Consider the following 24306-nt stretch of genomic DNA (forward strand, 5'->3'; position numbering starts at 1 on the left):
CCCACTCCCTGGTCCCCTCTAACCTATGTTCAGCTGCCATATAACACACTTCCTCTTGCTTTGAACATTTCAGAGATCTGGTTACTTTCCTTTTTATTTCTTCAAGGAACCTGGCCTCCAGGCAGGTAATATGCTTACTATTGAAGGTGGTGCAAGTGTTACAGCTCTGGAGGGAAAGGTATCCCGCCTGACTTGTAGGGTAGTCAGGCCATACCTGCAAGTGTTACAGCTCTGGAGGGAAAGGTATCCTGACTTGTAGGGTAGTCAGGCTATGCCTGCAAGTGTTATAGCTCTGGAGGGAGTGGTATCCTGACTTGTCAGGAAGTCAGGCCATACCAGGAATTGTTACAGCTCTAGAGGGAAAGGTATCCTGACTTGTAGTAAGGCTATACTTACAGCTTGGAAGGGAGGAATCCTAGATACCTACAACTGTGAGGAGAAAGTATACTGACTTGTTGGAAAGTCAAGGTATAATTGAAGCTGGGATGCAGTGGGAGATGGTCTCCAGATAGGATGTAGCAATGTTACTTCCCTCTGAGAGAGAGTCATTACAGATGAGTTCTGCTCTGCCCTTTCCCCCTCAAGAGAGCTTCCCAGCAGAGGTATCCTTTTCTTCTGCTGCTCTGCTCCAGATATGGTGATATTTTATTTGTACTGAAATGTGATTTTATTTGTATGTTAATAAATAAAGTTGCCTGGGGGTCAGAACTAATAGCAAGCCATCACAGAAGCTGAGCGGTTGTGGTGCACACCTTTAATCCCAGCACTTGGAAGGCAGAGCTAGGTAGATCTCTGTGTGTTCAAGGATACAGCCAGCATTGGAGACACACGCCTTTAATCTCAATACCAACCAAAGAAGATTTGGAGGTCTGTACAGCCAGGCAGTGACTAGGAGGTCATGTCGTTGGGTTTACAACCAATGAGGAGGCAGAACAGAAACTCTATAAAAAAAGACAGACACAGGAAGTGGGTCTCTTTCAGAGAGGTAGGACCACTGCGATAGTGAAGGGTAAGGTGTTTAGCTCTTAGCTATTGCTCTGACCTCTTGGCTTTTATCTCTGTATTGGCTCTGTGTTTCTTATTTAATAAGACGGTTGGTTACTTTTACACCCCTATGGAAATGTCCCAGCAGAGATATCCTTTTGTTTTCATCTCTGGCCCAAGGTGTTACTTCTGGTTTGGTCTGCAAAAGAAGAACCCCTCCCAGAAATGTAGCAATATGCTCGGGCTCTGACACAAAGTTGTTAATTCTGCCCCCTGCCAAAAGGGAGCTTTCCAGCAGAAATAACTGTTTCTTCTTCTGCACTGCTCTGCTCTGCTCCCAAAGGAGCTTCCCAGCAATCAAAAGATCTTCACCTAAAAATCTTTTAAGAAAGAGATTTATTTTTGAAGGTGGAATCCAAGAGAAGAGCTGCTTCTGCAAGGTTGGAGAAGAACAGCTGATAAATGAACAGACATAGGTGCTTAGGGATGGAGTTTTTTTTCAGGGAGAAGATATTTCTGCTCAGGGATTGGTTGGTTCCTGCTCAGGGATTGGTTGGTTTAGTTGGTCAAGGGCAGAGTTGGCTCTGATTTCAGGGCCAAAGTGTATTTCTTTCACTGACCCTTTTTAGACTTTTGGCTCTAATTTCAGGGCCAGGGTGTATATCTTTGACTGGCTCTGGTTCCAGGGACAAAGTGTGTTTCTTTGGCTGTGGTTTCAGGGTCAGGGTGTGTTTCTTTGGTTCTGGTGTCAGTACTAAAGTGATTCTTTCACTGGCTTGGCTTTCAGGACTAGGGTGTGTTTCTTTCACTGGCTCTGGTTTCAGGGCCAGGGTGGGTTTTTTTGGGTGACCATTTTACCCTACAGCCAAGCTTCTCCAGATGGCTCTACACAACCAGTCTTGGTCCTGGCACTCCTCTCTACAAATTGGCCAGAAAAGCAAGCTCTTGAGAGTTATGGGAAATTTTGGCTATTTGAGTTTATTCCAATGATGAGAAGGAATACGGCTCAGAGCAGGCACATGCACACAGAAATGAGTGACTCTGGGAACTTTCCAACAATAATATGGTAGCAGTTGTTTGGGAAAAGAGTGCTATCATCCCATGTCATTTGATTTCTCTGGTTTCAAGGACTGTGAACTGTACCTGCTCTCTAAGCTTCCTTTATTCATGCAGGCAGCTTCTCTCTCCTGCAGTGACATCTATGACAGACTGTCACAGCATTACGAAAGTTGATAACCACTGCCACAGAGGGTCTTGTTGACATGCAGATTCCTGGGCTTTGGCCTAGAATCTATGGCCAGGCTAATAGATAATAAGCCTTCTCTGCACACTGTTCAATTTATCAGTAAGATTCCATTGAACCAGGACCCCATGAAGTCCCTCTAGGAAGTGTCCAGTTGCTTATGACTACATGTAAGCTAGAGGAATATCCCTAGCTTATACCTGTAGCTGAAGATTTCCTGTGTCCCAGCCTGCCAGAGGTCAGGACAAATCTCTCTCACCTGCCAGTCCCACAGCCACTGGGACCCAAGTAAACACATAGAGGCTTACATTATTTATGAACTGTATGGCCATTAGCTCAAGTTTATTACTGACTAGTTCTTACACTTAAATTAACCCATAATTCTTATTTATGTTTACCCACATGGCTTGGTATCTTTTCTCAGTTCTGCCCTCACATCTTGCTTCTCATAGTGGCGGCTGCAAAGTCTCCTGACTCAGCCTTCCTGTTCCCAGAATGCTCTTCTTTCTTTGTCCCCCCTATACTGTACTTCCTGCCTGGCTACTGGCCAATCAGCATTTTATTTATCAACCAAATCACATTTACAGCATATAGAAAGACATCTCCAGCATATACCTACGGCTTTCATGTCCAGAGGCCAAGTAATTGTTTCCAAGGCCTTGGCTCTGCTGGGTGGCTAGGGAGAGTTCTGCCTGCTGCAGAAAATCCAGGCTGGTCTATCAAATAAGAGGCTTCGACTCCCCAACTGCTACATGTTTTGGGAGACAGAACCTGAGAGCACACAGGGCCAATTCAGGCCATGTTTCCACATATTGTTCCATCAGCTCTCTCAACTGTGAAGACAGGCTGTTCTTCATTTTTATTTATATTATTGTCTTAGGGAGGGTCTCTTGTCGCCCAAGATTGAATCAGCCTCCTAATTGTTCTGTCAGTACTTCCTGGTGCTGGGATCAGTGGCATGTCACCACACCACCATACCTGGTAGCTCATCTTTATTGGATGTTCTCTTCAGTGTTACCCCTTCGGGCCTGCTGACACTTATAACCTCCCATAATTGTCAGCTGAATTTTACTATTAAGGGAAGAAAAAGACAGATTGTTAACAGCTAACAATAATATTAATAGAGCTGGGCGGTGGTGGCGCACGCCTTTAATCCCAGCACTCGGGAGGCAAAAGCCAGGCAGATCTCTGTGAGTTCAAGGCCAGCCTGGTCTCCAAAGCAAGTTCCAGGAAAGGCACAAAGCTACACAGAGAAACCCTGTCTTGAAAAACCAAAATAATAATAATAATAATAATAATAATAATAATAATAATAGAATGCAGTAAGTGCTAAATGGTAGTGGAATGTGACAGAGACAGCAGGGAAGGAAGGGGGAAAGACATTGTCTCCCCTCTACTGTCACAACATTGTCAATGGTTTCTCACTGAGGGTCTCTATCCATTTAGAAAACATCAGAGATGTGTGTGTGTGTGTGTGTGTGTGTGTGTGTGTGTGTGTGCACACTCATTGTCACGCACAGAACCAAGTCTTCATCCTTGCTCTATGTGAAACAAACCTTCCAGAACATCCAAAGCCTTTGTGGTCCCCCCCCAGCATCATTCTGGCAGGCTCATGTTTTTTCATCCAACATTTGTTTAGAAATCTTGACAGAAACATGGCTTTCCTTCATCATTTCCCCATAAATGTTTGTGTCACTTGACAAGACTAGGTTGAGAGTTGCCAGGTAGGGAATTCTGCTCTCAAAACTTTAATACATTTATTCATCTGTATATTTATATATGTGTTTGCATACATGTGCCAGAGCATGGTTGTGGGTCAATGGACAAGTTGCAGCCATTAGTTCTCTACTCTCACCATGTTCATCCCAGGGTCATACTCAGGAGTGCTAATTCTGTGAATTCCTTGGCTCTGGGTGGTGTATAGACTGCTCACAGCTAAGAGAAATGTGAATGACAACAGAAGGCAATGATAGTGACCTGGACCAAATTTGAATCATTCATAACATGTCATTCTCATTAGAGGAGTCTGTTAGCGTCAGTGAGGCATGGGCAAGCCATAGAGACTGTCTTGACATTCACAACAGTGTATGGGCTCTTGGAGAGAATAAGAAAGAGACAATAAATGTTAGTGAGGCATCTCTAGAAGATGTGTTGGGGCATTTGGGGAGTAACAAAGGTTAGCAAATCTACAAATTCAAGATGACCACATTCTCTTAATCTGTTTTTCTCATAATGATTTGATATTGGCCTTCTTTATTTCTATGGTTCCTTATTGCCAAACTAAAATAAGAAAAAGTCCAAAATCACTTGAATGGAACACGTAGTAATATATTGATATGAGTGCATCATATGAAGATATTCTAGCATAAATGAGAAATGGGAAGAAAGTTGTCTTAATTTCAGTGGGTGAAGACCTGGCACCCCCTTCTACATGCAACTCAGAGAACAATTTCTGGCAGATTTTTTTATTCTTCCTATCAATAAGGTGGGTCTCAGAGATATAAATGCATGTCTCCAGGCTTGTCTGCATTACCTTTACCTGCTTAGACATTTTCCAGTCCATCATCAAAGCCACAGATTTTAATAAGCTACATATCTCTGTATATGGTCTCTGTGTATATCTCTCCTACTTTGGAAATATTTATCCTCAAAATGAATGTTTGTCACAGTTAACAAAGGGCAAGAATCAGAGTTGGGAGAATTTTAAAGCTTCTACGATAACTAACAGTTTGATGTATTTCACTTCATAGGATGTAACAGGGTGAATATTCCATCCCCGTCATAAATAATGTAGTAATTTTGAACCTAACATATTGCACGTGCTAGGGAAATATTCTGTCTCCAAGTTATATTCCTGGCTTGTAACTCCATTCATCTGCTACAGCTAATACAGGGCAGACATCAAGATGAGCTTTAACTGTCTATTTGGCCCCCATAAGAATGGCCATGTGAGTAGCTGACAGAATGCTTTGAAGACTAGGCATGCTTATCTGAGATAGAAGAAGCGCGCCAGTACACATTACACACTTTACACAGTTTAGTCTGAGAATGGTTCATAGTAAACTGTTATCTCCCTCCACAAATGCAAGAAGAAGAAACCGTGTTAATCTATCTGTAGCATTTATCAAAAGAACCAAAGCTATGCTGAGGATTCACAAGGAAGTAAGGCATTAGTGAACACAGACTCCTTCCCAATAATGGAAAGATGGACAGGGAGACACATGCCACAGTTCAGTGATTGGTAGTGTAGGATGAATGAAGTCTCAGCTGGTTCCAGTGTGTCTACAGGTATTATGTCAGAGTCAGTGAAGAATGAGAAAGTGACCAATGAAAGGGAGGAACTGAAATGAACCACCTGCTTCTCTGGCTTTAGAGATCTTAAAAGCTATGGTTTGAGAGAAACAGACTTGAATTTACAAGGATAATTGCTTCATATATTAACTCTCTGACTTACTGTGAGTCTCAGGTCAGATCCATTCCAGGAGAACTTCAGAAGAATAAAGCCCCCATCTGAAAGAAACCTTTCCTCAATACACTGTGACTTCTGCTGTAGTGAAAGAGTAGCATCAACCATCCCTCTCCCTTTCAAGCCTTGCAGAGACACACTCTCGGCCAGAGGCATGTGGCTTTTGCTGTAGATACCATCCACCCAGACAAATGTGAAGTTTCCACTTAACACTGCTTAGCTGGTGCATCACAGGTATATCTTACCCCATCTCCATCCCCAGGCAGGTCTTAAAAGTCTGCATTTCATCTGATGGGCCTACTCTGCATTGTCATCTAAATGAGAGGTGACATAACTGCTCCAACTCTGACTTAAGAGATGCTGAGCGATGATCCTGAACCCGGGAGCACTCTGCTTGAATGCATGGCATCCCAAGTAATCTCTCATACCTACCTCATGGTCCTGTCCCTACAGTTCTCCAGAAATATCTCTCCTCGGTTAGGTGTAATCCAGTCCAACTAATACACTAGAGAGGCTAGAAGGACAAAAGTCAAGTGCAGGGGCTGGAGAGATCACTCATCCTATAAGAGGATGTGTAGCTCTCCCAGAGGACCCAGAAATCAGCTAACAATCTTCTGTGACCGCAGTTCCATGGAGAATCCATTACCCTTTCTGGCTTCAAGGCAAACTGATTGCTTGTGGTGCATAGAAAGCAGGCAAAATGCCCATATTCATAAATACAAGTAAATGAATCTCCAAAAAATTCCATGCAAAATGAATAGTCAAGGCAACAGCACATTAAAAGACCACATCTCAATATGTCTTAGAAGGTTACTGCCCCTGCATTGCCACTGTCACTGGTGCTGTATTTCAGGAAAAGAAAGGCAGACAGCTATAGTTTTCCTCATTTCTTCTATACTCCTGTAACAAATGTTCTCACTTCCTGAGATGCATTAGAAAACATAGGTGTATTTCTGAAAAATCTGATATGAATGATCACATCATGAACATGTGTGTACCTATTCTCCATTTTTGAAGTAGCTAGACATGTGAAGTCAGGTGTTTAGCATGGATCTTTTTCCATCATGAAGTGGATATACATGGAGTAGACCATGCGATTCACACCCAAGATACCATCTTGGTTTGTAACCCTGTCTAGCTGAGAACTCACAGTGTAGCCTAAGCTTCCTGGGACTTGCAGAGATCCACCTCTGTCTGTTGAGTTCTAATGTTACAGGAGTGTGACACCACACCTGACTACAAAGCTACTTTCAGAATGAAGAGAATGTCCCAGGTTTAGCTGTCCCCCATGGGAGAACTTACCCTGTTGGAGGAGGGCAGGAGGGGTGGGGGCAATGTGGTAGACAGGAGAGGGAGGAGCGATGAGAGTTGGATCTGTGGTTGGTAAGTAAGTTCACTAAAAAATTTAAAGGAAAGAACGAAGAGTTGGAAATTATTTTTTATTTGTGAAATTACAGAAATTTGACAGAATAGGGCCTTAAAGGGATGCTTAGTATATCTAGTGTATAGCTTTAGCAAAATATAAAATCAAAAAAGAACAAAGAACAAAAAATAAAAAAAAACAGCAAAACAAAACAAAGAACAATAAAACCTAAGTTCATGCAAACCCCAAAACAAACCAAAACTATTTACATAAGAAGCTTTCTCTTCATGCAGATGTCCTACATTCTGTGTTTGGCTTTGGACACAAATTGAAAGACAACCCTGAATTGAAATACCCTCTTCAAGACAAGTGTGGTCATGCCACTTTGGGGCTTCTAGGTTAAGTCCTTGCCAAAGTTGATCTTATACCATGTTGGCCACTATATGATTCTGTCTGCCAACCTGTGTCTGTGTGCCCATTCAAGAGCAAAAAATGACACGGGGAGCATCTGTTACCAAAATACATAACAGCTCATGGTGACATCCTTCCTAAATCATCTCTCAGAACAATTCACTTCACCATCACTTGTGCATGAAATTGAGTAGTTCCCACACTGGACTGGAGTGAGAATATGATGCTTCTTTTGTGTGGTCTGTCTGGATAGCAGCATGACATCAACACAGTCTCTGTTGACATATCAACTACCAAAAGTTTGTAGCAATAAACTTTCAGAGTAACTATGAGCGGAAATATATTCTCTCTCCATGTTGTTGTGGCCCTCACTGGGAACACTTGCTGGTAGATGTCATCTTTTTCTGCATAACTCTTGGTGTTTATTTTTTTGAATCTCAAGCATCTTCTTGATGGTTCCTTTATTCCATAACTAGTGAGTCAACAGACACATGGATCAGATTATGGATGGATGACCTTCAGGGCAGATGATATTTGCCTTACTGGTGATTTCACAACTAGTAGTACATGTCTTGTTCTGAGGAGGCCTTGATCATAGAGTGGAGAATGTCAGGGTATCTAGTTGACTATGGATTCCTCAGGCCTCCTCAGTTCTCATAAAGGATGCTGTGAGAGAAGAAAAGGCAATCAGATCTAAAAACAGCCTTGCTGGATCACTAGCTAGATAAATTCAGGGCCTATTTACACATAGGAAACCAGAATCAAGGAAGAACTCCACCCCACAAATGCCGTGTTGCTGGGGATGGGATGTCATGGTGGCTCACTTGCTTATGACACTTAGTGCTCCTGCTGCAGCAGCTCGGTCGGCAGGAGGCTCTCATCCTGAGCTGTGGATTGTTCCAGCTCATGTTGGAGATTTTCTGACCTAGAGGAGGAAGTTCGTAAGGGCAGAGTCCAGGTGGGGATCAACCATGTCACCTGTCATTCAGTGATATCACAAAAACTCAATTGTGCTGGACAGTCAACACTGATCTTTGGCAGCATTCATTGTATGTACACCTAAGGAATAAGTGTCACAGAGTAGTTGGGCCTTGAATTATTTTCTGCCCTTAACAAGTATCAGATGTTGATATGAGTACTATATGTACTGTGCTCTAATGAGAAAAAACAGGACTTTTTCCTACAGTATAGAGCCATCATCTAAATAAAAGGAGTAGCATATTAAAGTCATATATAATAGCACAGTGGAGATACACAGACTGTTCATGATGAGTTTCTCATCAACTACCTCATTTTTTTCTTGTCCAATTTCTGTTTATTTCTTTCTAGGCAGGGTTACAATATGCATCTCTGGCTGACTAGATACATATTCTAGGATGGCTACAAGAGGCCAGAGATTTCCTGCCTGTGCTCCCAAAGAGCTTGGATTAAAGACATGAACAATCACATACACCTGTCCTTATTCCTGATTTTAATTGATATTATTTTATTTTCCTCTCCATATTGTACAATGCTGTCACAGGTTTGATAGAGAAAACCTTAAAATTCCAAGCTGTGTTTCTTCTTGTCTTTTTTAGAGGGATTACATGAGTGAGGGTGGTGAAGATCATGATGGGGATATCTACAGAAACAACTGAACCAAGCTCAAAAGAAGTCAGGAAATTTAGACTGACAGTTGTGTCCTTCTGCATATGGGGGACAGTTGTGGAGCTGGTTTTGTTTGAGAGGCCCCTGGCAGTGTGATCAGGATCTATTCCTGGTGCATGAGCTGTCTTTCTGGATCCCATTACCTATGGTCGGACACCTTGCTCTTGCTTGATAAAGTAGGGAGGGGCTTGCTCCTGCTTCAACAGAATATATTAGGCTTAACTGTCCTACCATGGGAGAACTTACCCTGTTGGAGGAGGGGGTGAAGAGTCAGGGAAGAAGGTGAGTGGGGAGTGGGAGGAGGGAAGAAAGAGGGATCTGTGGTTGGTATGTAAAATGAATAAAAAATAATTTTAAAAAGACCACCTCATTTTATATACACAGACTTAATACACCTTTGCATGCAGGTAATACACAAGATGGAGCCTGTCATGCTAGAGCAGTATTTCTTGAGCCATGTGTCTGAGAACATTGTCACTGCATGGTCTCTGGCAACAAACAAAAAGGCCTGTGTTATCCTAAGGCCTACAGCTGGGAATCTACATCCTGGCACTCTAGAGGAGTCTGTTCCACAATACTTGGTGAAGGTTCAGAGACATCTACCTGGTTCATCCTGCCAATGACTAAACATACTATGTCCCCAGCACACTTTACATGGGAAATGCTCAAACAATGAAGACAGCCAGTGTGACATCAAATAGTGACAAGGGTGCAAATCTCATCCTACAGGTGCTAATCCTGAATAAAAATGTAATTTCAGTCAGATATGGTGAGGCACACCTTTAAATCCCATCACTTGGGAGGCATAAACAGTCGGAGCTCTGTGAGTTCAAGGAAAGCCTGCTGAGAACATTCCAGAGAGATCAGAAGGGAGGAATGGGACACAAGTGTACAGACCCAGGGAGTATCAAACATATTGTTTGCTGGACAGAAGTTCTTGTTGACGGGACCAGCATAATACTCTGAGTTCTGAGTTGGTCTACCCATGCTTGGAGCAGGGAGTCTTGCTGATAAGCAAAAGCCCACAAAGGACAGAGAGCCCTGGTACAGGGGACTCAATTGGCTCCATACCCCAACTTCATCCTACCTCATCTGGGAGACAGACAAATGATGCTGCAGCTTTATTGCCAGGTGTTTTTGCTGTGTGACAAGCTCCCTCTGCTTCAGCAAGCTCTGGAGACTCTCTTCCATTCTTCGCTGCTCCTGTTCATTACAAGTTTGTGTACTTGTTGGAGGGTTGAGTAGAGTATAGTCAATACATTCTCACACAAGTGCAAGCACACACACAGAATCCCAAGATCTTATTGGTCAGACAATCTCACGAAATTTCAAGCTCATGGGCACATGAGAAAGCCTGCTTGAAGTTCATTAGACAGAGACTGACAAAGACAGAAACCCAGTGGTCTCCTCTAGCTGTCATCCACATGAAATATGCACTGCACTCCCACATGCCTCTATTACACACACACACACACACACACACACACACACACACACACACACACACCACGGAGAGACAGAGAGAGACAGAGAAAGGCGTGAAATGAAAACAACAAAGTGATAGAGGAGTAGTTATCTTTAAAATAAGCACACCAGCCTTTAAGCAAACTCCCAAAACTCAGCTTTCCATTCCTGGGAACTAAAATGACCTAGGGGAGCATACTCCTGAACTAGTGGAGATGGTTAGAAAAATTTTTACTCTTGAACTCAATTCTGTGTATAGCAATCCTCCCATCATAATGACATGTAGCTGTGTGATGAGTGATTGACCTGTTTGTCCCCATTGACTACAGGTTCAAGAAGAGTATCAGGGATTGGATGCCAATGACCAACATTCTCAGAGGAGACACACTTCTCAGAAATACTAATGCACAGATACAGAATGAACAATTTTATGTCATGAAGTGGGTGATTGGATGGGTGTATGGATGAGGAAAGTGATGAGATAGAGCACAGGTGTGTCTGGATGGGTAGATTTGGTACGGTTACATAAGTAAATGATGCTGGACCTAAATGTGACACTGCTGCCTGTCCCTACCTGCTGCTGCTGGTTCTGGAGGTCACTGATCTCTTCTTGATCCTTACTGAGCACTTGCAAGTCACCCAAGTGGTGCTTCAGCACGACCCAATCCTCCAGTAGGTTCTCCTTCTGTTGCCTCAGCATATCCAATTTCTTTTTGAGCTGACTCTACTCCATCAGGAGCCGGCTCTGCAGATCACTGGAAACACACTCCAAATAGTAAGAACATGTCAGCCACCCTCTAGTCACCCACAACACCATGCCTCAACAACCCAACCCTATCCCAGGTTCACAGGAAGATGTAAACAAGAACCTTCAACAGTAATGACAGTGGCACTCAAGGCCAAAAGCAGAGAACAGTTATTTCCTGCAAGAATCAAACTATTTCTGAAACACCCCCACAAATAATAGAAATTTGTGCACTTCCATAAACAAGAGGAGTACTCCACCTGTCCTAATCAATCAGTCCACTGTCATGAGGAAACACCAGCAGGTAATGTGCAAGTACACTTGGGGAAGTAGGAGACCCAAAGGGTACATAGATCCCATACCAGTCAGCTCCTGCCTGACACCCCTCTCGTTAGGCCAATTGATCTGCTAACCAGTGGTTCTCAGTATGTGGGTTGTGAACCCTTTGGGATCTAAGGAGCCTTTCACAAGGGACACATATTAGATGTCCTATGTAGACATTTACATTAAAATTACTAACAGTGGCAAAATAAACTTAAGACAATGCTACAAAATAATTTTATGGTTTGGGGTCATCAAAACAATGAAGCAATGTTTTAAAGTATCACAGCATTACGAAGGTTAATAACCACTGATCTGGAGGCTACTGAATGACAATATGGTGCTTGGAAGAGCTAATAGTCTCTTTAAACCTTAGCAAAAGTGAGTAAAGGGGCATAAGTCCAAAGGCTGCTTGCTAATGCTGCTGGCTAAGAAGCAGAAAAACTAGAAGCACATCTACAGACCCTGCAGTTCAGAGACAAAGAAACTCAGAGTTGCCCATTGTACAACAGTTGGGGTCCCTGCCAAGATAAGCACTTACCAAAGGAAGACTTTCTCTTTGGTCAGCTCACTGAGCTTCTGTGACACCTCCAAATTCTCATTCTCAAACTTCTGCAGGTGTGACATGACCTGCTGATGTTCCATCTTGAGCTTTTCCCAGAAAGGATTTGGCCTGTGGTAAGGCCTGGACCCAGAAGCAAAGAATTCCGTGAATACAGGCCTCAAAGATCATATGAATTCAGTGTGTGTTCTAATACTGGAATTAATAAGATGCCACATAATGGCTCCTATGTACTGGGACCTCTGGCTCCTTATTGCACTTGCTCTTCTGTTCCCAGGCCAGCAGAGTCAGGGTGTTAAGAGGGATGCAGCTGGGACTGAATATGCTCCCTCAGGAGTACTGTACAGCTTGCTATGGAGTTCCCACAAGTCTATCACAGGTCTGGGCCCACCAGAAACTGTGATGTTTCTGCTGTCTTCAAATAAGAGATACTCCTTCCAGGGTGCTTATATTGACATAGCGGCTAAAATCACATCATGAGCATTTCAGAGGATGGGACTCAATATTATGACAGCTTCATAAATTCCCCCAGGGCATTCCCAGTTGACACAAAGGAAAACACACTGCAAAGGGCTATGCTGCTCAAAATGGGGCTCCCAGTACACCATGTAGACAACACCTAGATACTGAGACAAGCAACACTTCATGTGCAACCATAGACCCTTGATTGCAGGATGAAGAGGGACACATGTGCACAAACACACAAACACATCGATACAGAAAGATGGAGGAGAGAGGGAGAGAGAGAGAGAGAGAGAGAGAGAGAGAGAGAGAGAGAGAGAGAGAGAGAGAGAGAGACTGAAAGAGGGAAAGGTGATAAAATGCCCTCATTGAAATGACAAATTAATGCATGCAATTGTGTCATCTTAGAGCGGACCAAGAGCAGCAGACATCAGCACCAGGCCTTGCTGCCACATATTAAGATGTGGTACAAAAACTCTCCAGCTCCTCATCCAGCACACAATGTCTTGCCAGCAAGTAAAAAAAAAATTTGTAGCATTCTCACACTAGCCACCACTTGACAGGATCTCTCCAAATGCATGCTGGGAATTCACACACTACTGCTTCAATTCCTGAGTGATTCAGGCCACAGGCTCTGATTTTCATTTGGAGGAAGCAGAACAGTCTAATGTCCCCATCTCACTCCTGCCCATGTGTCAGGTTTTGCTTCAGAGAAGCATTTAGAGAAATGGTGTTGGGCAAAGGGACACCCAACCTCCCAGAAGCCCATTTCTTAGACAAAATAAACTAAGGGTGAAATTGTGGAACTGAGACGGTCTCTATGGATTTTGAAACAGTAAATACTTGTTGTCCAAGGATCCTTCGGTTACTAAGATGAGGCGATCTCTCAGATCATTCCGTTGGGCGGTCATCTCCCGGAGCTGAGTCGTCAGGCTCTCCACCTTCTGCTTCACTTGCTTCTTTGTGAGGCTGGTTGGAGTGGGTGGTGGCTCCTTGGAGGCCCCTGTGGGTAGATGAATGAACACAAGTGAACATGCATTGTGACAAGTCATAGAGAATGAACAGGTCACCCTGAGACCTGAGAAGGTGTCTGAGAAAGGATGTAAGCAAGCAATTCAGTGACACCCCAAAGAATTTTGCCCTGGACTGAGATGCCCCCGCTGGGCATCTTAGGTCTCCCATCTCTGTGACAGGAGATAGGTGTCTCAGCAAGCTGATTTCCTCTGTTCCTTTAGCACATGTTTTAGGTAACTAAGGAGAGAGTCTCCTCAGGCTTATTAACAGCTCTGGACTCTGCATTCAACTTGGCTGCAGTGTTCACTAGTCTGTGGCTTTCAAATGCAAGTAAAATTGACACAGTCCACAAACACTCAGGTCACTAAAGATGCAAAAATATCCTGACAGGTCACTCTAAGCACATGGCAAAAATGGAGAAGCCACACAGGACCAAATATGGTCACCTACCTCACCAAGATGCCTCAGTGACAAAGGAGGGTGCATAGAGCTGGTGGGATGTAAATAAATGAAGACACTGAGGTTGAAGTACATTGATGACCTGCTTTTTGCAGAGCACAGTTCACTTGAACTTCCTACCCTAATGCTGGCCTTTTTGTCCCCTCTCAACCCCTACCCTCCTGTAGGATTGAAAGGCAAGAGCTCCCAGCACAACAGCTTTGGCCTTACTCGCTCCTGATTTCTGGGACAGACAAATTACTCTTCTGGAATCCTTGAATTTCAGGAGCCATTACAAGCAGGGAAGTCCATTTGGTTCCCAGAAACTCCTACCTCCTGTGTCCCATTACTGGAAGATTCAGCTCAAGCCCAGGTCCTGCAGGGACATCCCAATTTCCTGCCCACAACTTACTGTACCATCTTCTGGACCATTTCTTTCTTGACGGTTCACATTGGAATGGCTGAAGGCCAGCTTGTGTCTGCTTCTCTCTGGTTTCTCTTCCCTCTCCTTTCTCTCGACCCAACAGAGTCCTGAGTCTTCTCAACATGTTGATGGCTGAACTGTAAGGGCACTGAACCAACTGTCCAAAGGCAGTTGGTGTTGCTACCACACAGGTGACATCAGATAACATTCTAAAGTCTCCAGGATACAATAGAATGTCCAGGCATGAGACACCCCTGATGTCATGGGGAACTGACATTGCCTCCCTGCTAACCAGATCTCCTCATCACTCTTCAGAAGTCAGGTTTCCCATTCTAGGAATCTCTCCTGGGACTCAAGAGAAATGCTTCAGTACCCTTTTGTTCCATAGCCAGAGGTTGCTCTCTGATTTTTTGGAAATTCCTCAGTACTTCCATGTGGGAATGAAAGTGAGTGTTCATTTCCTATTAAAGTATATGTCTAGAAGGTATCAGTATTATAGACATTGATGTGAGGTATGATTCTCCACAAGTACCTGCATCTCCTTATAATCAAGAAATAATAGACTTAATGATAATGGAAAGGACATTTTTAACAAACTTCCTGGTATGGAGCCTACAGAAATTACTGCCAGTAGAGAATATGCAGCTTATTTGATTTAAATTGATGACCATGGCAGATTGCATTAGCATGTTACATGGGATCTATAGATAATCACTACCCAGTACATCAGCTTTTAAGAGTTTCTGAAAATGATCAATGGGTATGACCCAAAATTACATCTAAAAATCCTGTAGAGTTTGCTCTTAGTGATTTTACAGATTGTTCTTCAAAAAGACAAGGACCATATATTTTATACACAAATTCTTCACGCTCCTCAAAATGGTTAGTACCTTCCCCTGACTGTACAGCTCAACAGTCAAAACTTACTATATTCCATTAGTTTTTATTAGACATTGCTCAGTAATAGGTTACTTTTAACTCACTTCATGTATATATTTGTACATGAAGGATAGAATTATACTAAAAATGGAAACTGGCCAACACTGATAGAAAAGAATTGTTACAAAAGTATTTTAAATTTTAAAAAAATGTAATGAAGAGATGAAAATCTCTAAGCTCTATCTACTTTGTACTCTAACACATTTTATCTCTACATTTCTTTGCTTTCTAATCTCAAAAAATAATATCTTATGATGTAATTTCTTAACTTTGGATGTGTAAATTCCTGGGGCATGGTTAAAATTTGTAAAATGCATAACAACTTGTAACAAAAGGTTATCACTTTTAAAATCTATATATAAGCAGCATGTATAAAAGTTATTATTCCTACTGTCCCCTTTGGTTATTATTGTATCTCCTTTGTAGACTAAATAGGCAATCACTGCTCCTCAAAATATTTTGGAGAAAGGTAGAATTTAATATCATGAGATATCCCTAAGGGAATATAGGTCTACTCAGGATAGAAGAACCTGACTCAAAAGATGTATGTCTAACCACTTATGTATTTGCAAACTGTTGAACATCAGGATTCTGGAAAATTTAAATAAGAATCAAATATGTGATTGATAAATTTGGTATGTTTGATAAATAAGGCTCTTAAATACCTAAGGTCTATTTATGAGAGCAGAATGCACTTGAAAATAATATATCTAGTCTCTTTGTCTTTCCAAACTTTGTTAATCTTTAGCTCATTGCATAAACTGAGTCATACAAACTGTGATATTCTCTAATGGCATAACCTGAACGAGTAAAAAATAAAATAAAGTTCAATTCTGTGGACTGTATTTATTTAAGTTTTATATTTGAGGCTAACAGATCTTAAGTTAAATCTTCAATCCAATTTTTTTAAAACTCAAACTCAACGTGGATAAAATTGTAAAATCCTAATCATAAACAAAAGCTTCCTTGTAAACTGTTAAACACAGTTAGGTCATACAAGTTAATGATAATCACCTCATAAATAATAAAATTTTTTAAAGTGTTCTAAAACTATGCTTGTAGTCATAGTAATTACAAATCTATTTTATTTTACAGGGAAAAGCTTCAGTTAGAATGCTGTTCATATTTTCACGATTAGGCCAAAAGCAATGATTAAAAATGAAGTTTGTTTATACAGACCATTTACCTTGCTGACAGACTTTAGGTTGAAAGAAATAAACCCTCATAGTGTGTTTCAGTGGAACTTCTCACTATTCCTTTATTTCAGGGAACTTGCTGTGCAATCAGGTAAATAAAAAAATAATAAATTCAATTCTATTAAAACATGGCAGTAATAGTGAGCTGCTCGATCATTTGTCACAGAGAACACAGAACAAAGAGCTTGCTCAGGAGAAAAGCTAGAAGCAGCCTTGACTTAGGTTGCTGGCAGGAGGCTTAACAAAAGGCTTGGTGCCATGAATTGTCTGTTACTGAGACTGTAAGAGCTTTCCCTGCTTATGCCTGGTCCAGTAATGAATGCATCCAGTGTGTACAGTGCTAGCAAAAGAAATTTGGTCTTGTCTTTAACATGGAAACATTTTCATCGTATGTCTTTCAGAAATTGAAAGCCAAAACACCACCCATATTTCTCGTATTTGTGATTACTAAAACTTAATTCTTTAAATTTATATTTTTGTATATCATAAGAACTTAAAACAACGTAAACAGGTTTAGCCAGGTTTAAACATAAGAGTGAATTTTTTAGAAGAGTTTTAAAAATATTTCTACTACTACTAATAATAACCTATAATTGGAAGCACTATGATGTTGTTTTGCCATGCTAAGGTTTGTAAGCATTTATAACCAATCCAAGGAATGGTTACTGGAATATAAAGAGAGGTGTCAAATATGGCCTCTATGATCTGTAAAAATACTATTACAGCAAAATATTAGCAGATACTAATCAAGAGATAGATGAAATGATCAATACCCAAGCAAGGGACCATGACTGGTAGAGTCATGGTAGAGTACTTTATTAAATCTGACTACTATTCACAGTCATGAACACTATACTAGACCTACTTTGGGAAGCCTATATCAAAGGATTTTGCAGAGCTCTCACCGAGGCTAATTCATTTCAGAAGACACCAGGTAAACATTCCATCATTGAGATTTTCAGAAAAAATTGTAAGAAAACTTTTCCTGATAGAAGGAGCCCTAACTCTTCCTGTCTGGACCTGAGAAAACATTCTGCTCAGCGGGGATCTGACTTCTTGCACATGTTACCTTGTTCACTGGAGTAATAACCCTGCTCCTCTGACCAGCACTATCATCTTTGTCTACACAGGGGACAACATGACCTCAATACAGGATTTGGGAAGGCTCTGATCAGTCTGGAGGAGGCAGGAAGTTCCTGACACCCTGGATATCTACAGTTGCTGGTCTATAACCAGGACCAGTGATTTTTCATTTGATGTCTTTCTTCCACAAGACTTAGTAACAGGTCAAATGGTTTTTACCTGGGAAGCACTATGGTGTATCTTTAGTTCTTCTAGTATCAGGTCTCTTGAATAGCTGGGTGAATCACTAGGGCCTTACAGAAAATGGCTATAAAGCAAGCAAGAGAAATAGAAATCAGTTATTTGGGTTTGTAGGAAAGACACCAAATGGCTGAAATGTCTACTGAGGGTGTTCAATGTTCCTAGCTTATTTAAAATTTTCTCTTTCATGTTACTTATAACCATGAAGCATAACAATGATGCTGGGGCAGTGTGAGTATTAGTCTTTTATTACTCATATAATTACTCAAACTAGAATCACCTGGGAAGAGAGAGGCTCAATGAGGAATTCTTTAGATTAAGTTGACTTTGAGCACATCTGTTGGAGATTTATAGATTGTTAATCAGATGGAGATCTCACCCTAAAGTGTGCAGAACCACTTCATCGCTGGGACCTGAACTGTGTCACAGTGAAGAAGCTGGAGCATATGCAGAGACAAGCAGGCAGCATGGCTGCATTTCCATCTCTCCGCTCTTGACAGTGGATGTGATGTGACTGAGTTCCTGCCTTCATATCCCCAAAATGGACTATTACCTGGACCTGTGGGCTAAAATCAATTCTTGTCCTGCTGTGCTTGGGAAATTAATATAAAGAAGATGCTAAGAAACCACTATGTTACGTGACACAGGGGTTTGCACAAGTCAGGGAGATGTGAAAGTAATTCATGACATGCTCAACAGCAGCGTATCTGTCCAAGAGCAGGAGATCCTGTTTTTTTTCTGAAACCAACATGTGTTGACCTATCACAGATTTGTAAAGAGACACCCATTGACTTAAACAGCATCACCTTGTCAACCAATGGCTCTGGGTAGTGTCTTGCCCTCCCAAGTGCTGTTCTAATTTTTGGGTTTTTTTTTCCGAGACAGGGTTTCTCTGTGTAGTTTTGTGCTTTTCCTGGAACTTGCTTTGGAGATCAGGCTGGCCTCGAACTCACAGAGATCAGCCTGCCTGTACCTCCCAAGTACTGGGATTAAAGGCATGTGCCATCACTGCCCGGCCTAAATTCTTTTCAGCTACAAAATAATGCAACCTTAAATTCAATATAATGTATTGTTCTCTGGGTTTCCTGACTATTAAAATTTGGGGATATGGGGAAATGGATCTGAAATCACAGTCCTAGAGATGAATCTCAACCTTATTCTATGTTCTTTTTGGAGGTCAGATGAAGCTCCTTAAAGGCCAGATTAGGCAAGTACCTCAGCTGCCAGGTATGCCGAGTGTTAGTATTGAGTGGCAATGTGTCCACTAATTACCTTAGGCCAGAGATTAACCCTAGGGCTGATGCACACACATGCCTGTGAAGAACTCTTGGTTGCCCTCTAATTCTGTGCTTCTTCAGCAAGATTTCTGGAAACAGATCTTTGACAAACTTCCTTTTTCAGAAATAAATAAATGCCCTCAGTGTGCTGTGGCAGTCAGAAGATGTCCTTCAGGCAGAGAATGGGCAGCAGTTGAGGATGTATCTGCTTCAGTGAAGTAAGCAAGTCCTGGAATTCATCCTGCCTCTTAGGAGGGTGCACCTGGAGCAGCAGCTACTCTTTGGTGTCCCCAGCCTCCTGCTGCCACTTGCCTGGGCTCAGAGCTCCCAGAGCCTTGAAGCATGGCCTCCACCTTGGTCATGACCTGGGCCAGGGTCTGAGGCCAAATGCCGAGCAGTTCCTGGTGGTGAGTCTCTATACTGTCTGACCAACCTGCCTCACCTTGTCCAGCTCTGTGGGATGGCACCAGGGCTATCAGAGACCTTGGTGCTGTGGGCTGAAATGGGTGGCTTCTTAGGGTACTGAGAGGCCCCAGACAACAGGGGCCATGGGCTGGAGTCTATGGGCCTGGGTCTCCAGAATTCCAGTGGTGCTCATCACGTACACCCTGGGATCCCAGGCATAGCCAAGATGACTGAAAAGGCAGGAAGATTGGAAGAGGAGGAGGAGGTGGAGAAGACAGAAGGGACCCTGGTGGGGATGGTAGCCAGGTGGGCCTTAATGAGCAAAATCTTATTTAAAAACATATGATAATGTATAATATAGAGCAGCAACAGCAAAATGATGTTTAGAATGATTTCATTTGAGTATAAGATGCAAGGGTCATCTCCTTATTTTCTTGGCTGCCTATAGTGGGTGAGGTTTAAACTCTGTTCATCCCAAATGTCAGCCTTCTCACTGGTTGAATTGGCACAGCTCTAACTATCACTATTCCCAGAACACTGTACAAATTAGGCAGGATTCTGTGTTAGACCTGTGCTTGACCAACACAGCTCTCCCTTACCACCCACAGTAATAACTTCATATATTGTCTTGTTGGAGAAAATGAAGTCTCTTCAATGATCTTGAATTATTGTCATGGTGTTTTTTATCGTGACAATAGGAACTCCTTGACAACAGATTTCCCATTTCCACAATAGCTTTTACTACATTTACTATTTATACTTATTATGCTAGTAACAATTAAATGACTTTTTTGTGGGGTGTTTTTTGTTCTACTTATTCATAGTTAATACTATCATAAATACTGACAGAAGAGGAAATACTGATAACTACGAAGTCGGTACTTCCCTTTTGCATGGAAACTTGTCATTATGAAGGCTTGAAAAGATTGTCAGAGTTTTTGGCCAAACACCCTAACTGTCATGATAGAACTCTCATCAGGTGACTGGTGGAAGCAGATACAGAGATTCACAGCCAAGCCCCAGGTGGAGCTCCAGGAGTCCAACAGGCAAGAGCGAGGAGGGATTCTATGAGCAAGAGATATCGAGACCATGATAGAAAAAGCACAGGGACAAATAGCCCAACTAGCGGAAACACATGAACTGTGAACCAATAGCTGAGAAGGCCCCATGGAACTGGACAAGGCCCTCTGGATAAGTGAGACAGTTGATGAGCTTGAACTGTTTAGGAGGCCCCCAGACAGTGGGACCAGGACCTGTCCTTGGTGCATGAGCTGGCTTTTTGGAACCCGGGGTCTATACTGTGACACTTTGCTAAGCCTTGGTGCAGGGAGGAGGGGCCTGGACCTGCCTCAGCTGAATCTACCAGGCTGGGCTGACTCCCCAGGGGAGAACTTGCCTTGGAGGAGGTGGTAATAGGGGGTGGATTGTGTGGGGGGAAGCCTGGGGGTTGGGAGAAGGGAGGACAGGGGAATCCGTGGCTGATATGTAAAATAAAATTAATTATAAAATAAAAGTATTTGTTAAAAAATAAAATAAAATGACCATACAGGTATCTCTGAACTGAGAACTTGGCCAGACACAAGGGGGAAGAAACATTTAGTTCAGATTTCAAAATAAATTCAACAGAAGGATGGTGCTGGTTGTAAGAACAATTCAGTGCAAGCATTCATTCCAAGCCAGTTCCTCTTTATTCTCCTGTTCTACTTTATATAAGTGCATTTTACTTTCAGGTCACTTGTGAAGAAAGAGAAAGCAATACATTTTCATGGAGAAATGGAATCAGAGCTCACGTGATTTCATTTTGTTAGGATTATTACCACAAAATCACACAGGCCTACTGCTATTGCATATTCTCTGTGGCCTTGCTTGGCAACTCAGCAATGATCCACCTCACTCGTGTGGATCCCAAACTCCACACCCCCATGTACTTTCTGCTCAGTCAGCTCTCTTTCATGGACCTGATGCATATCTCTACCACTGTTCCCAAGCTGGCATTCAACTTCCTCTCTGGCCAGAAAAGCATAACCTTACTGGGCTGTAGAGTGCAATCCTTTTTCTTTCTGAACATGGCAGGTTCTGAGGGCTTGCTCCAGGCCTCCATGGCCTATGACCATTTCGTGGCCATCTGCCACCCTCTTCATTATCCTATTCCCATGAGTAAAATGATGTGTCTGGAGACGATCATAAGATCTTGGACACTGGGCTCCATTAAATCCTTATCACACACAGTCTATCTCCTTCACATTCCTTACTGCCATTCTAGGTCCATTAACCATTTCTTCTGGGATGTCCCTGCCATGTTGCCCCTGGCCTGTATGGACACTTGGGTTTATGAGTACATGATATTTGTGAGTACAAGCCTGTTTTTTCTTCTTCCTTTCCTTGGCATCACAGCTTCCTGTGGATGGGTCCTTTTTGCTGTCTTCCATATGCACTCAAAAGAAGGAAAGAAAAAGGCCTTCACTACATGTTCAACTCACTTAACTGTGGTGACATTTTACTATGCCCCTTTTGTCTACACTTACCTTCGTCCCAGGAGTCTCCGTTAGCCTACAGAAGATAAGATTCTGGCTATCTTCTACACTATCCTCACCCCTATGCTCAACCATATCATCTACAGCCTGAGGAATAAGGAGGTCCTGGGGGCCATGACAAGAGTCTTTGGACATTTTCTTCCACAAAAACTTTGTCATTTCCTCTCTACTCATATTTCAGTCCCTGGAGAATGACAGAGTAGTGTTGCCTATTGGAAATGTAATGTGCCCCCCACACATCTCATATCTTTCTGGTGACTTATTACTGGTTAAGATTAAATAGTATGTTCATTATTACATAGTATAATAATTATTCACATGTTTAAATCACATATTATAGTCAATTATGTCAATAACAGAAATTTGGCAATTACTATTCTAACATAATATGACACATTATACCTTGTGAGTGTATAAATATTACTGTAAAATGATATTGTATGCTGATATTGACTTGTTTCTACAAAATTAACATAATTAATTGCTTTGATTATATGTTTTGCTTTCATTCTTTTCATTATTAAAAGTTTATGTATATTGAATATTTAAAAAAGATTGTCAGAGTTTTTAATGATTATGATTTGTAAAAACAATTCTGAGAATTGATCTATATCAAACTTTTAAAGTGACAATTAGTCTAATCTTTAAAACAACACTTGCGGTAAACTTCATTGACTCATTCAATAAATAGACTGTGAGTAGTAACTTACTGCATGCTAGCCCATTACCTAACCAATGAGGTTACAGTGGTAAGTAGACAAACACCTACTGGAATTGAAGTATACATAAATTACAATAAATGAGACAGGCACACAGGTAGACGTATAGTAGTTAGAGGACAAAAATCAAATTTTCTGTACTGTAGGGGAAGATGGAAGGAACTTAAGTGAGTAGGACCAAGTGGGAGAAGCTGAGAGCATGGCATATAAGGAAAATGGAAGGAAATATAAGAAAAGCCTTGTTCAGCCTTGATGCATTGGGGAGGGGCTGAGTAGTGCCTCAACTGAATGTACCAGGCTCTGCTGACTCCCCATGGGAGGAGCCCTGACACTTTTGGAGGAGGGGATGGGGAGGGTGGGTCGATGGAAAACCTGGGGGAGAAGCAGAAGGAGGGATGAGACAGGGATCTATAGTTGGCATGTAAAAGGAATAAAAAAAAATGTCTTTAGAAAAAGACAAAAAAAAAAAAGAAAAGCCAGACAAAAAAGATTCAAGAACAGGAAGATACTGGAGTGTTCAGTGTCACTTCCCTGCAGGGACAGGGTCAGAAAAATCCAAGTTCAAGTCAAAGATGAAACAGGAGCCAGATCTATCTGTGTCAGGAGACACTGGCAGATACTGGGACTGAAACTGGAGTCCAGTGGGTTCTTGGTCAAGAACAACAGTCTGACTTCTGTGTAGATGAATTCCTCTAACCACAGGCCAAGGCAATGGGCTTCCCTCACATTTGCCAGCTGTGATGATTGTATTTGTATAACACTGCTTTCCATGTAAGTAGACATGGGATCCAACAATGTAAATGATTGTGATACTGAGAAATGCCTGCCTATGGCCTTGAGTATGAACCCATCACAATAAAATATGTTCATCATGAATGTTATCCCAAAAGAGGATTCGTTTTGTAAGTCAAACATGATTATCTATTTTCAACATATGTCACAGTCTTACTTATTCTTTTCTCCTGTCTCCTTGATAACAGAATCCTAGCTGTGAGTATGCCCACTGTGACTTTGTAGAGTGGGTTCATTTACCTTGTGCTACAGCAGCAGTAACAACAGCTGTAAACACATGTAGCAGAAGCAGGTGCAGCAGAGGTTGGAGCCTCTGGAGAGGCAGCAGAAGCATGAATCTTTTTTTTTTTTTTTTTTTTTTTTTGGTTTTTCGAGACAGGGTTTCTCTGTGCAGCTTTGCGCCTTTTCCTGGAACTCACTTGGTAGACCAGGCTGGCCTCGAACTCACAGAGATCCACCTGGCTCTGCCTCCCGAGTGCTGGGATTAAAGGCGTGCGCCACCACCGCCCGGCCAGCAGAAGCATGAGAAGCAGAAACAGCAGAAGCAGGAGCAACAGCAACAGATGTGGAAGTGGAA

The 24306-nt window shown here is 42.1% G+C and overlaps 2 protein-coding genes, 2 long non-coding RNA genes and 1 pseudogene across 6 annotated transcripts in view; 4 read left to right on the top strand and 1 right to left on the bottom strand.

Annotated features, from left to right (window-relative positions):
• The window catches only part of LOC131919654 (disks large homolog 5-like), a 406205-nt gene that overhangs the window by 109821 nt on the left and 272078 nt on the right, over positions 1–24306 (top strand). The window lies entirely within an intron of this gene.
• LOC131919680 (uncharacterized) lies at positions 4727–8915 on the top strand. Its single transcript, XR_009381362.1, has 2 exons — positions 4727–5927; positions 8797–8915. It is a non-coding gene; the product is annotated as an uncharacterized LOC131919680 (long non-coding RNA).
• On the bottom strand, positions 7889–18071 carry LOC131919656 (disks large homolog 5-like). 2 transcript variants are annotated; one of them, XR_009381330.1, is made up of 6 exons: positions 17982–18071; positions 13512–13671; positions 12186–12329; positions 11153–11333; positions 10202–10317; positions 7889–8392 (listed from the first exon to the last, which is right to left on the bottom strand). XR_009381330.1 is itself a non-coding variant. In XM_059274057.1 (6 exons), the coding sequence occupies exons 1-4, from the start codon at positions 14819–14821 to the stop codon at positions 11303–11305; spliced, it is 624 nt and encodes a 207-aa protein (XP_059130040.1). In that variant the 5' UTR covers positions 14822–15738; the 3' UTR covers positions 7889–8392; positions 10202–10317; positions 11153–11302. The 2 variants fall into 2 exon arrangements, 1 of the variants encoding a protein (XP_059130040.1); XM_059274057.1 differs by lacking the exon at positions 17982–18071 and adding an exon at positions 14533–15738.
• On the top strand, positions 14248–17992 carry LOC131919679 (uncharacterized). The gene is made up of 2 exons (XR_009381361.1): positions 14248–14990; positions 17810–17992. It is a non-coding gene; the product is annotated as an uncharacterized LOC131919679 (long non-coding RNA).
• On the top strand, positions 19471–22413 carry LOC131919798 (olfactory receptor 2L13-like; annotated as a pseudogene).

This window comes from Peromyscus eremicus, chromosome 9, assembly GCF_949786415.1.
Source record: "Peromyscus eremicus chromosome 9, PerEre_H2_v1, whole genome shotgun sequence".
In the NCBI taxonomy this organism is placed as follows: domain Eukaryota; kingdom Metazoa; phylum Chordata; class Mammalia; order Rodentia; family Cricetidae; genus Peromyscus; species Peromyscus eremicus.